Source organism: Narcine bancroftii, chromosome 5 (genome assembly GCF_036971445.1).
Source record: "Narcine bancroftii isolate sNarBan1 chromosome 5, sNarBan1.hap1, whole genome shotgun sequence".
Lineage (NCBI taxonomy): Eukaryota > Metazoa > Chordata > Chondrichthyes > Torpediniformes > Narcinidae > Narcine > Narcine bancroftii.
In genome coordinates, this window is record NC_091473.1 from 107,298,581 (window position 1) to 107,311,252 (window position 12,672).

At 38.0% G+C, this 12,672-nt stretch overlaps 1 protein-coding gene across 1 annotated transcript in view; it reads right to left on the bottom strand.

Moving 5' to 3' along the window:
- LOC138763834 (nardilysin-like) overlaps positions 1–12,672 on the bottom strand; it is a 143,052-nt gene that overhangs the window by 82,822 nt on the left and 47,558 nt on the right. Inside the window, exon 9 of the mRNA XM_069938656.1 lies at positions 1,234–1,307. Within this exon, the coding sequence (XP_069794757.1) occupies positions 1,234–1,307 (74 nt within the window). The remainder of the gene's footprint in view (positions 1–1,233; positions 1,308–12,672) is intronic.

The following is a 12,672-nucleotide window of genomic DNA, read 5'->3' on the forward strand; positions in this document are numbered from 1 at the left end:
TCTTTCACCATGGTATGGGCTCGTGGGTCAAAAAGGCCCGATACCATGCAGTAGGTCTAAAAAAAATTTAAAATCTACACTTAAGTTGGATACGATATTGGAATGGTTACAAAAGAGAGAGGGTAGAGGTGGAGGGGTGCTTTTTTTCTATCTGGAGCTCTGTAACCACTGGTTTTACACAAGGATCAGTTGAAGGACTTCTGAAGTTTGTAACATTTATAAATGATTTGTAGATTGTCTGATCAGCAAGTTTACAGGTAGCACAAAAAAATTGGAAGAGTTTTATTTAGTCAGAAAAGCTGTCAAAGGATAAAACAGACAGATCAGTTGAAAATAGGGGCAGAAAAATGGCAGATGGCATTTCATGGAACATACAAGGTGATTAATTTTGGAAGATCAAATCCCAGAGGAGAGTGAATGGTAAATGGCAGGACTCAGAGCACTGATGTACCTGGAAACTAAAGTTCATAACTTCCCCAGGTGGATAGGGCAATAAAGAAGCCAATGGCATACTTGCCTTTGTCAATCAAGGTACTGACTACAAAAGTTGCCAGGTCATGTTGCAGCTGTATAGAACTTTAGTTAGGCCACATTAGGAGTATTATGTACATTTCTACACTACAAGAAGGCAATGAAGGTTTTGAAGAGGCTAGTAAAATTTAACCAGAGTATGGCCTGGTTTGCAGCATATTACTCAAAGTGAATGGAGTTATTTTCTTTGGAGTGCTGGAGACTGAAGGGTGATCTGATTGAAGTAGATACCATTAAGAGAAGCACATTGATAGACCAGAGTTTATTTCTCAAAGTGTAAATGTCAAATACGAGAAAGCAGCTTTAAAGTGAAGGAGGGGAAATATCTCAAGGAGATGTTAAAGTCAAGTAAATCTTTTTTTGAGACGCGCACATAAACACTCGCACACATAGGTAGCTAGAACATGTTCCCAGGAGATGCAGGAGAAGCAGATACAACAGCAGTGCTTAAGAGGCATTTAGACAAGGACATGAACAGGCAGGGAAATGAGCAATACTGATCACATGCAAGCTAATCAGTTTAGTTACTTGGATTTTGGATGTCGATGTGATGGACCAAAGGGCCTGTTCCAGTGCTACAGTCTTCTATGTTAAACACCTTTATGAACTCAAACTATCCACATCATTACAAACTCAGCTACTTAACATACCAACAATTAACCATCAAAAGAAGAGTAAATTAATTTCCAATTGTGCACATACCTCTATAAAGTTTATTGAAAGCAGGTGTATCAAAAGGATCCGTGACATCAGAAAAATCTGGTTTGGGAAGACCACTTCATGCAACAAAAATAATAAATGGGACAAAATTATTATTTATTTTTTAAAAAATTTTTCAAAAATCAGAACTAAGAATTAAATTTCTTTGCTTTACAGGTACAATCCTAAATCAAAACTCAAAAACCTTTAAAATATGCAACAAAGTTGAAAAGGGGAATGGGAACCAAGAGTTTGGGGTCAGATGATCGAGCAGTTGGGAGAAAGGTATGCAATAAGAAGGAAAACTGTTAGGAAAGATAGGCAGTGAAGAGGGCATAATTGGATGAGTTTAAGTGTGACCCCTAGTAAGCTTTCAGATGGCCATGCTGAGGCCCCACTGCCTCACGCTGGTGATTCTAGAGCGTGTCCAGACGTCCTGCCATCTCATATTACAGACCAGGGAACTGTATCAACACTGCCAGTTCTCAAGGTTGCCACTCCTGCAAAACCACCACCTGTCCCGATAAAAAAGTCTACTCATGTTCGTAAACAACCCGAGGGACTTCAGTATTCATAAACATCTCATTATATTCTGATTGCTCTGTTAGTTACTAGCCTTATTTTGGCTATGACAGTGAATTCTTAATGCCATTTATTTTATTGTTGTATTATGCTCGCTGTAGATTGTTTGCCTGCTTGAAAGTTACTCTTGCAGCTGTCCTTTTAATTTTAGCCCTACTTCTGCCGGGGGGAGACTGTGGTGAATCTATGTTGAGCTGTCAGTCTCTCGCTGTCACGTAGCCTGCTTTACTGACATTGGATGTGTATTATCTCTACCACTAAAGACACTCCCCTTGGTTATAACTGTGTATGCGCACCCATTGTCTTATATTATTGTACCACTAGTTTCTGCTAATAAAATTGAAGAGCCAGTTAATGAAGATGATGAAGGCTGTATAGTTAACCAGTAATCATGGCTTTTATTAGCAGAAACTAGTGGTACAATAATGTAAGACAATGGGTGCGCACACACAGTTATAACCAAGGGGAATGTCTTTAGTGGTAGAGATAATACACATCTAATGTCAGTAAACAAGGCACTCGTTGATTCACCACAGGGGCCAAGCCAATAAAAGGGGAGGCCATATTGAACCTAGCACAGGGCAATGACTTTGGTCTGGTGACAGATCTGTCAGTGGCCAAGCACTTCAGAGATTGTGACCACAATTCCTTGACCTTAAGCATTGTCACAGACAAGGGCAGACTCAGATGAAATGCAAGTATTTAATTGGGGAAGGACCAACTACAATGATCTTACGCAGGAACATGGGAGCATTAATTTGGAACAGAAGTTCTCAGGGAAATGCACAACAGGAATGTGGATGTTGTTGAGGGACTGCTCACATAGAGTTCTGGATAAATTTGTCCCACTGAGTCAAGGACTAAATGAAAGGGTAAAGGAGATATGATTGACAAGAGAGATGGAATATTTGGTCAAAAGGAAGAAGGATTACATTAGGGAGCCAGAAATAGGCTGGGCTCAAGAATTGTAAAGGTAGCCAGGAAGGACTTGAAAGAGTCAGAAGGATTCATGAGAAAGCCTTGGCAAATCAGATTGAAAAAACTCCCAAAGCTTTCTACAAGTATGTGAAGAACAAAGAATAATGAGAGTGAGGGTAGGACTCCTCAAGGACAAAGGTAAAAATGTGTCTGGAGGCAGAGCAGATAAGAGATGTTCTTTTTTTTAAAATTTTTTATTTTTCACACCATAAATCACGTTAGCCATGATATACACTTTTTCTTTTTCACACATATACAGTGACTTTTTCTCCCCCCCCCCCACCCTCCTCCCAAGCCACCCCCACACCCCCCCTCTCATCCATTTTAGGTATACAATCTAGGTTGCATTAAGCCAGTCAGACAATGTTGTCATTCAACAAAAATACACCAGAAATTCTACTGAGTCCATTCTTTTCTTTTCTTCTCCTTCCATCAACTTAGGTAATGTTTGTTCCCGGTAGGTTTTCGCTATTGTATTTAATGTAAGGCTCCCATACTTGTTCGAATATTTCAATATTATTTCTTAAACTATATGTTATTTTTTCTAATGGGATACATTTATTCATTTCTATATACCATTGTTGTATTTTCAAATTATCTTCCAATTTCCAGGTTGACATAATACATTTTTTTGCTACGGCTAGGGCTATCTTAACAAATCTTTTTTGTGCATCCTCCAAGTCAATTCCAAATTCTTTATTTTTTATGTTACTTAGGAGAAAGATCTCTGGATTCTTTGGTATATTGTTTTCTGTTATTTTATTTAATATCTGATTGAGATCATCCCAAAATTTTTCTACTCTCTCACATGTCCAGATTGTATGAATTGTTGTTCCCCTTTCTTTTTTACATCAAAAACATCTATCAGATACTATTGGGTCCCATTTATTTAACTTTTGCGGTGTAATGTATAGTCTGTGTAACCAATTATATTGTATCATACGCAGCCTCGTATTTATTGTATTTCTCATCGTTCCAGAACATAATTTCTCCCATGTTTCCTTTTTTATCTTTATATTTAAATCTTGTTCCCATTTTTGTTTAGTTTTACCATTTGTTTCCTCATTCTCCTTTTCTTGCAGTTTAATATACATATTTGTTATAAATCTTTTGATTAACATTGTATCTGTAATCACATATTCAAGGTTACTTCCCTCTGGTAAACTCAAATTGCTTCCTAATTTATCTTTCAAGTAGGATCTCAGTTGGTAATATGCCAGCGCTGTATCTCCAGTTATATTGTACTTATCTCTCATTTGTTCAAAGGATAAGAATCTACTTCCTGAAAAACAATTTTCTATTCTTTTAATCCCTTTTTTTTCCCATTTTCTAAAGGAAAGGTTGTCTATTGTAAAAGGGAGTAGCTTATTTTGCGTCAATATTAGTTTTGGTAATTGATAATTTGTTTTATTTCTTTCTACATGAATCTTCTTCCATATACTGAGGAGATGGTGTAATACTGGAGAAGTTCTATGTTGTACCAATTTTTCGTCCCATTTATATAATATGTGTTCAGGTATCTTTTCCCCTATTTTATTTAATTCTAATCTCGTCCAGTCTGGTTTTTCCCTTGTTTGATAAAAATCTGATAGGTATCTTAATTGTGCGGCTCTATAATAATTTTTGAAGTTTGGCAATTGTAAGCCTCCTTGTTTATACCATTCTGTTAATTTATCTAGTGCTATCCTCGGTTTCCCCCCTCTCCATAAAAATTTCCTTATTATTTTCTTTAACTCTTTGAAGAATTTTTCTGTCAGTTGTATTGGCAATACCTGAAATAAGTATAGTATCCTTGGAAAAATGTTCATTTTAATACAGTTTATCCTTCCTATCAGTGTTAGTGGTAGCTCTTTCCAATGCTCTAAATCGTCCTGTAATTTTTTCATTAGTGGATTGTAATTGAGTTTATATAATTGGCCTAGATTTTTGTTTATTTGTACACCTAGGTATCTTATTGCCTGCATTTGCCATCTGAATGGGGATTCCTTCTTAAGTTTTGAGAAATCCGCGTTATTCATAGGCATTGCTTCACTTTTATTTACGTTTATCTTGTATCCCGACACTTCTCCATATTCCTTCAATTTCTTATATAATTCTTTTATTGATAGTTCTGGTTCTGTTAAGTACACTATCACATCATCCGCAAATAGACTGATTTTATATTCCCTGTCTTTTATTTTTATTCCTTTTATATTATTATCTATTCTTATCAATTCTGCTAGTGGTTCTATAGCTAGCGCAAACAATAACGGTGATAGTGGGCATCCCTGCCGCGTTGACCTGCTTAAGTTAAATTGCTTTGATACATGTCCATTTACTGTCAATTTCACTAACGGTCCCTTATATAATGCTTTAATCCAATTAATATACTTCTCCGGTAAACTGAATTTTTGCAATACTTTGAACAAATAATTCCATTCTACTCTGTCGAAGGCCTTCTCTGCGTCTAAAGCAACTGCTACTGCAGGTGCTTTATTTCCTTCTACTGCATGAATTAAGTTAATAAATTTACAAATATTGTCCGTTGTGCGTCTTTTTTTGATAAATCCAGTTTGGTCTAAATTTACCATTTTCGGTACCTGTTCTGCTAATCTGTTTGCTAATAGTTTAGCTATTATCTTATAATCTGTGTTTAGCAAAGATATTGGTCTATATGACGCTGGTGAGAGTGGATCTTTCCCTTGTTTTAGTATCACTGTAATTATTGCTGTTTTACATGAATCTGGTAAGTTTTGTGTCTCATCAATCTGGTTGATTACATCCAGGAGGGGCGGTATTAATAGGTCTTTAAATGTTTTGTAGAATTCTATTGGGAGTCCATCCTCTCCTGGTGTCTTATTATTTGGTAATTTTTTTATTATCTCTTGTATTTCTACTGTTCCAAATGGTTCTGTTAATTTATTTTGTTCCTCTATTTGTAGTTTTGGTAGTTCAATTTTAGTCAAAAATTCATCTATTTTCCCTTCTTTCCCTTCGTTTTCAGTTCGGTATAATTGTTCATAGAATTCTCTGAAGTTTTCCTTAATTTCTTTTGGATTATATGTAATTTGTTTGTCTTTTTTCCTTGTTGCCAATACCATTTTCTTAGTTTGCTCTGTCTTAAGCTGCCATGCTAAGATTTTGTGTGTTTTTTCACCTAGTTCATAATATTTCTGTTTTGTCTTCATTATATTCTTCTCCACCTTATATGTTTGTAATGTTTCATATTTTATTTTTTTATCCATCAATTCTCTTCTTTTGGTTGTATCTTCCTTCATTGCTAATTTTTTTTCTATGTTTATTATTTCCCTTTCCAACTGCTCTGTTTCCTGATTATAGTCCTTCTTCATCTTGGTTACATAACTTATTATTTGTCCTCTAATGAATGCTTTCATTGCGTCCCATAGTATAAACTTATCTTCCACTGATTCCGTATTTACTTCAAAATACATTTTTAATTGTTTTTCAATAAATTCTCTAAAATCCTGTCTTTTAAGTAGCATGGGGTTTAATCTCCATCTATACATTCTTGGAGGGATGTCCTCTAGCTTTACTGTCAGTATTAAGGGTGAATGGTCCGATAGCATTCTCGCTTTATATTCTGTTTTTCTTACTCTATCCTGCATACTAGCTGATAACAAAAATAGGTCTATTCTTGAGTATGTTTTATGTCTAGTCGAGTAGTATGAGTATTCCTTTTCTTTTGGGTTTTGTTTCCTCCATATGTCCACAAGTTTCATTTCTTGCATTGATTTAATTATAAATTTGGTTACTTTGTTCTTCCTGTTAATTTTTTTCCCCGTTTTATCCATATTTGGATCCAAATTCAGATTGAAATCCCCTCCTATTAGTATGTTCCCTTGCGTATTAGCTACCTTCAAAAAGATATCTTGCATAAACTTTTGATCTTCTTCGTTAGGTGAATATATATTAAGTAGATTCCAAAGCTCCGAATATATCTGACATTTTATCATAACATATCTCCCTGCTGGATCTATTATTTCCTCTTCTATTTTAAATGGCACATTTTTGCTAATTAATATAGCCACTCCTCTTGCTTTTGAATTATACGATGCTGCTGTTACATGTCCTACCCAATCTCTCTTTAATTTCTTGTGCTCCAATTCAGTTAAGTGTGTTTCTTGGACAAATGCTATATCTATTTTTTCCTTTTTCAGTAAATTTAGTAGTTTCTTCCTTTTAATTTGGTTATGTATTTCATTAATATTTAAAGTCATATAGTTCAGCGTAGCCATTTTATATTTTGTTTATCTTCTCTTTCCGTTTTTCCATCATTACCTTTCCTCCTTTTCCATTTCTGTTTTCTTATTTTCAACTCTTTACAAGACAACATTCCTACAACATCCAACATTTTCCTTATTCTCCTATTTCTATCTTCTTTATCCCCAATCTCCCCTTCCCCTCCTGAGTTGTCCTTTATCCCTTGTCGGACAACCACATCTCCCCTCTCCATTTGGATTTGCGAATCCACTCGCAAGCGTCAACTGATTTTGCAGTGACCGCTCTTTTCCCCCACCCAGCCCCCCCCAGAAAAGATTTCACTTTTCATATGTCACAAAGGTCACTCTTTTAATTCCCTCCTTATTCTCTCTATTCCATTACCTTCCCTTATTAATTCTTGTCTATACTATCTATATTTTCCTCTAATTACAGATACATTCACGTATGCACATTGTCTCTATTCACTCTTATACCTCTTTACCCGCATACATATCAATCGTGGTCATTTTTACCCTCATTACCCGTCTTCATCCCTCAGTCTATTTTTGTCTTTACCCACATACATATCAATCGTGATCATTTTTACTCTCATTACCCGTCTTCATCCCTCAGTCTATTTTTGTAATTGTTCTGCAAATTTTCGTGCTTCTTCTGGATCCAAGAATAGCCTGTTTTGTTGTCCTGGAATAAATATTTTCAATACCGCAGGATGCTTCAGTATAAATTTATACCCTTTCTTCCATAAAATCGCCTTTGCTGTATTGAACTCTTTTCTCTTCTTTAGGAGTTCAAAACTTATATCTGGATAAATGAAGATTTTTTGCCCTTTATACTCCAGTGGTTTGTTGCCCTCTCTTACTTTTTCCATTGTCTTCTCCAGTACCTTTTCTCTTGTAGTATATCTTAGGAATTTTACTACAATAGATCTTGGTTTTTGTTGTGGTTGTGGTTTAGAGGCCAATGCTCTATGTGCCCTTTCTATTTCCATTTCTTGCTGTAGTTCTGGACATCCTAGGGTCTTAGGAATCCACTTTTTTATAAACTCCCTCATATTCTTGCCTTCTTCATCTTCCTTAAGGCCCACTATCTTTATGTTATTTCTTCTGTTATAATTTTCCATTATATCTATTTTTTGAGCTAGTAGTTCTTGTGTCTCTTTAGTTTTTTTATTAGATTCCTCCAATTTCTTTTTTAAATCTTCTACCTCCATTTCTGCTGCTACTGCCCGTTCTTCCATCTTGTCCATTTTTTTCCCCATTTCTGTTAAGGTCATATCTATTTTATTCACTTTCTCTTCTGTGTTGTTTATTCTTCTTCTTAAATCATTGAATTCCTGTGTTTGCCATTCTCTAAATGACTCCATGTATCCTCTAACAAGAGAAAGTATATCCTTTACCTTGCCTTTCCCTTCATCTATTTCACTGTATTCTTCCTCTTCTTCTTCCTCTGGGTTGGCCATCTGTTGTTTCTTTGTTGCCCTTTCCTTCTCTTCTTTCTTGTTTCTATTGTCTTCTGTGGTCTCTTCTTGCTGCAGGTGTTCTGCAGCTGTCGTTGCCGGCTGTGGAGATCGACTCCCCAGCTGGTCCCCCCTCCCGTCGGTGTGTTTTTTTTCATGCGCAGTTGCGCACTTTTACTCGGCTCTGCGAGCCATTGTTGTAGTTCTTTTTCTACCGACCTGAGGAAGCGGGCTCCTCTCTCCACAGCGGGCCTCTTCGGACAGGTAAGGCCTTCACCTTTTTCCTCCGTTGTCTTCTCTTCCTCTCTTCTTACCGTTGATTTTGATTTTTCTTCTTTTGTCTCCATCTTCTTTCCACCTTTATACTCACTTTTCTTTAACTTTTATTTCTGTGCCTTTGTATTTTCTATTGTTTTTCCCGACTTTTCTGGAGAGGGCTGGAGTTCTCCGTCCGGCCACTACTCCATCACGTGACTCCTCTGTGATAAGAGATGTTCTTAATGAATACTTTGCTTCAGTACTCACCAAGGAGTGAGGCCTTGAGGTTAGCTTGTTGCAGCATGTCGAGGTTAAGAGGTAGTGTCAACCTTTCGAGAAAACATCAGGATAGACAAGACCCCGTGGCTTGACAGAATATAACCCAGGTTACAAAGGGAAATAAGGAACGAGATTGCTGAGGTGTTTGGATAATCTTTGTGTCCTCCCTCGCTACTGGAGTGGTATCGTAGGAAAGAGGATGCCAAATGTTGTTCTGTTGTTCAATAAAGGTGAAAGGGATAATATTGGAAATTATAGACTAGTCAATCTTACCCCTGGAGAGAATTCTTACAGACAGAATTTACAGGTATTTGGAGAAGCATAGTCTTATTAGGGATAGATATTATGACTTTATGAAGGGTAGGTCGTGTCCCTGCAAACCTTAGGTTTTTCAAGGAGGTGACAAAACAGATTTATGAAGGTAGAACAGTGGATGTGAATTTTAGTAAGGAGTTTGACAAGATTCCCCATAGTAGGCTCATCCAGAAAGTCATGAGGCACAAAGTCCATAGAAACTTAGCTACATGGATTCACAGAAAGCAGAGGGTGCAGCATATACCGACAGAAGGTCCATGACTAATGGTGTTCTACAGTGATCTGTTCTCGGTACCCTGCTCTGCTCTTTGTAAATGACTTGCATAAAGTGGAGGGGTGGGTCAAGGTTGAAGATGTTGTCGATAGTACAGAGGGTTGTCGTTGGCTACAATGGGATATAGACAGGTTGAAGAGTTGTGTAGACAAGCGACAGATAGAGTTCAAGCCAAAAAAAAAGTATGAAATGATAATATACTTTTGAAGAGCAAACCCAGAGGCAGAGTAAAAGGTTAATGGCAGAATTAGCAGTGTGGAGGAACAGAGAGCTCTTGGGGTCCAAGTCCACAGATACCTCAAGGCTTCCGCGCAAATTGATTGGGTGGTTAAGAAGGCCTACGTGTGTTGGCCTTAATTGGTCAGGGTACAGAGTTCAAGAACCGCGAGATATTGTTGCAGTACTACAAAAGTCTGGGTAGACCACATGAAGTGGATTCTGTTCTTTTCTGGTCTCTTCATTATAGGAAGGATATGGAAGCTTCAGAGAGGGTGCAGAGATTTACAGGATGCTGCCTGGATTAGAGAATATGTCTTAAGAGGAAAGGTTGAGTGATTGAGGGCTTTTCTCATTGGAATGATGGAGGATGCAAAGTGATTCAATAGAGCTGTGTAAGATTACAAGAGGCAATGCCAGTATTATGTGGACAGCCAGCATCTTTTTTCCCATGGCAGAAATGACCAATTCCAGAGGACACTGTTCAAGGGGAGTGAAGGAAAATTTAGTGGAGATGTCAGAGGTAGGGCTTTTTTTTAAAAAAAAGTTGTGGGTATTTGGAATGCACTGCTGAGGGTTGTGGTTGAGGCTGATACAATTGGGACAATTAAAATACATGAATACAAGAAAAATAGGGGGTTATGGACTGTGAGGGAGAGAAAGATTAGATTGATCATGGAGTTGATTTATATAGGTTGGAAGTATACTGTTCCATGCACTAAATTAACACAGTAATATGATAAACATAAATCGATTCTTTCCACATGTAAGACATTTTTCAAGTTAACACAAATTTTCTCCAAATCCAATGGTGAGGCAAAAAAAAATCACACATTAGACATAAAACTTTGCTCAAAATGGCAGCATGGTTAGAGTAGTGGTTAGTACAATGCTGTTACAGCGCCAGTGAACAGGACCAAGGTATGAATCCTGCGCTGTCTGTAAGGAGTTTGTACATATTTGCATTTCGGTTTCCTCCCACCGTTCAAAAACAAAACTGTACTGGGGGTGAAGGTCAATTGGGTGTATTTTGACAGCAAAGGCTTTTGGGCCAAAAGGGCCTGTTACCATGCTGTTTGTATAAAAAAAAATACATTCTACCCAGCAACACCATGTGCAACAAAAGCTATGCCAAGAAAATAATCAATATACAGTACAGCATATTAAATTACCCCATAACCAATAGATAGCTTAGCTGCTATTTAAAAGACCTGAGGTAGGAGTTTTATAATGCAATGTTCCTGGATATATATCCTGGATTTAAGCTAGAAAGGGTGCAAAAAAGATTCACAAGAATGTTACAGGACTGGCAAACTTGTGTTACGAGGAAAGGTGAGATAGGCTGTGAATTTTCTCCCTGGTGCGCTGAGGGGTGTTTTCATTAAAGCATATAAAATAATGAAGAGCATAGACAAGTTAAACAGTCTTTGACTTTTTCCACAGATAGGGGAGTCGAAAACTAGAGGGCATAAATTTAAGGAGAGAGGAGAAAGATTTAAAAGGGACCTGTGGACACCTTCTTCCACAGAGAGCATTTTGTACATGCAATGAGTTGCCAGAGAAAGAATAGTAGACCAGGCGCAATGTAGATGGACAGGAAATGTTTAGTTGTATATGGGCTGAACTCAGGAAAATGGAACTAGCATGGAAGACAATTTGATCAGCATGGACACGAAAGGGCCAGTTTCCATGCTGTCAAGTTTATGACTCTGTATGGATATAGAGGTTAATCCATATTGTCCACAGCTCAGGTTTGTCAAGCTGAAAATCCACATCCTTCCCTTTGAAATACTTCAGCATTCAATGCAAGGCCTCTGTAGCCATGAGGGGTGATGTGAAAAAAAGGTAGATAGAATAAAAGTGGTCAGACTTCTCCATTCATGTGAAGAGGGGCGAAATTAGAGGAACAATAAGTGATGTTCCTGTTTCTGATCACTATAAAATACTAAAGGGTGACTACAATGCATGAAGAAGGGACCAAACCTGAAACAGTGATGGCCTTTTATTTCCTACAGATGCAACAAAACCTGGTGTGTATTACACACCAATGAGCCAATATCTTCAGGATGTAGCAGCTTACCAGAGGAGGCTTAATCAAACCAGCTCGGGAGGTTCCGAGTGACGTCATAACATCACAATACGATTATGTCATTTGGAACGCGCGGGGTTTTAAAAAGCACCACATGACTGTTTGAGTAAATGACTTCTACTGAACTTCGACTCGGCTACGTCACTCAAACTGCCTGTCTTTTTGACCACTCAACCTGGTTTGTTTGGGCAGGCTAAGGCGCAGTTCCACATTCCCATGATTGAAGTTGACACCACTAAGTACTACCAGATAAACGCCCTCGACCAGGACACAGCCGGTCAAGTAGTGAATTTCCTTCAGAGCCCACCAGCTTTCAGTAAGTACGAAGCCCAAAACCCCTTCTTCTCCAGATTTAGTCTTTTATGGCACGAGCGAGCTGCATGCCTCCTCCATATCGATGGCCTGGGGGACCACACCCCTTCAAAGTTAATGAACGACATGTTGGCACTGGCAGATGGCCATAGGCCTTGCTTGCTCTTCAAACAGTTATTTTAAGAGCATGTGCCAGAAGACATCTGCCTCACGTTGGCTGACGAGGACTTTTATAACCCTCAAACAGTGACCACCCATGCAGTCATTCTGTGGAATGTGAAACTGCAAAGCACACAGAAATTAGTGCTGTTTCACACCCAAAGGCCCAGGCTCCACGAGTACCAGCTATGAGGGCTTGCATTCCCCCAGACAAGCATGACTCTGACAACCACCTGGTGTTTTTATCATCCATGCTGGGGTCTGGAACTCGCTACTGCCAACTCCCTTGCACTTTTCTGGGGA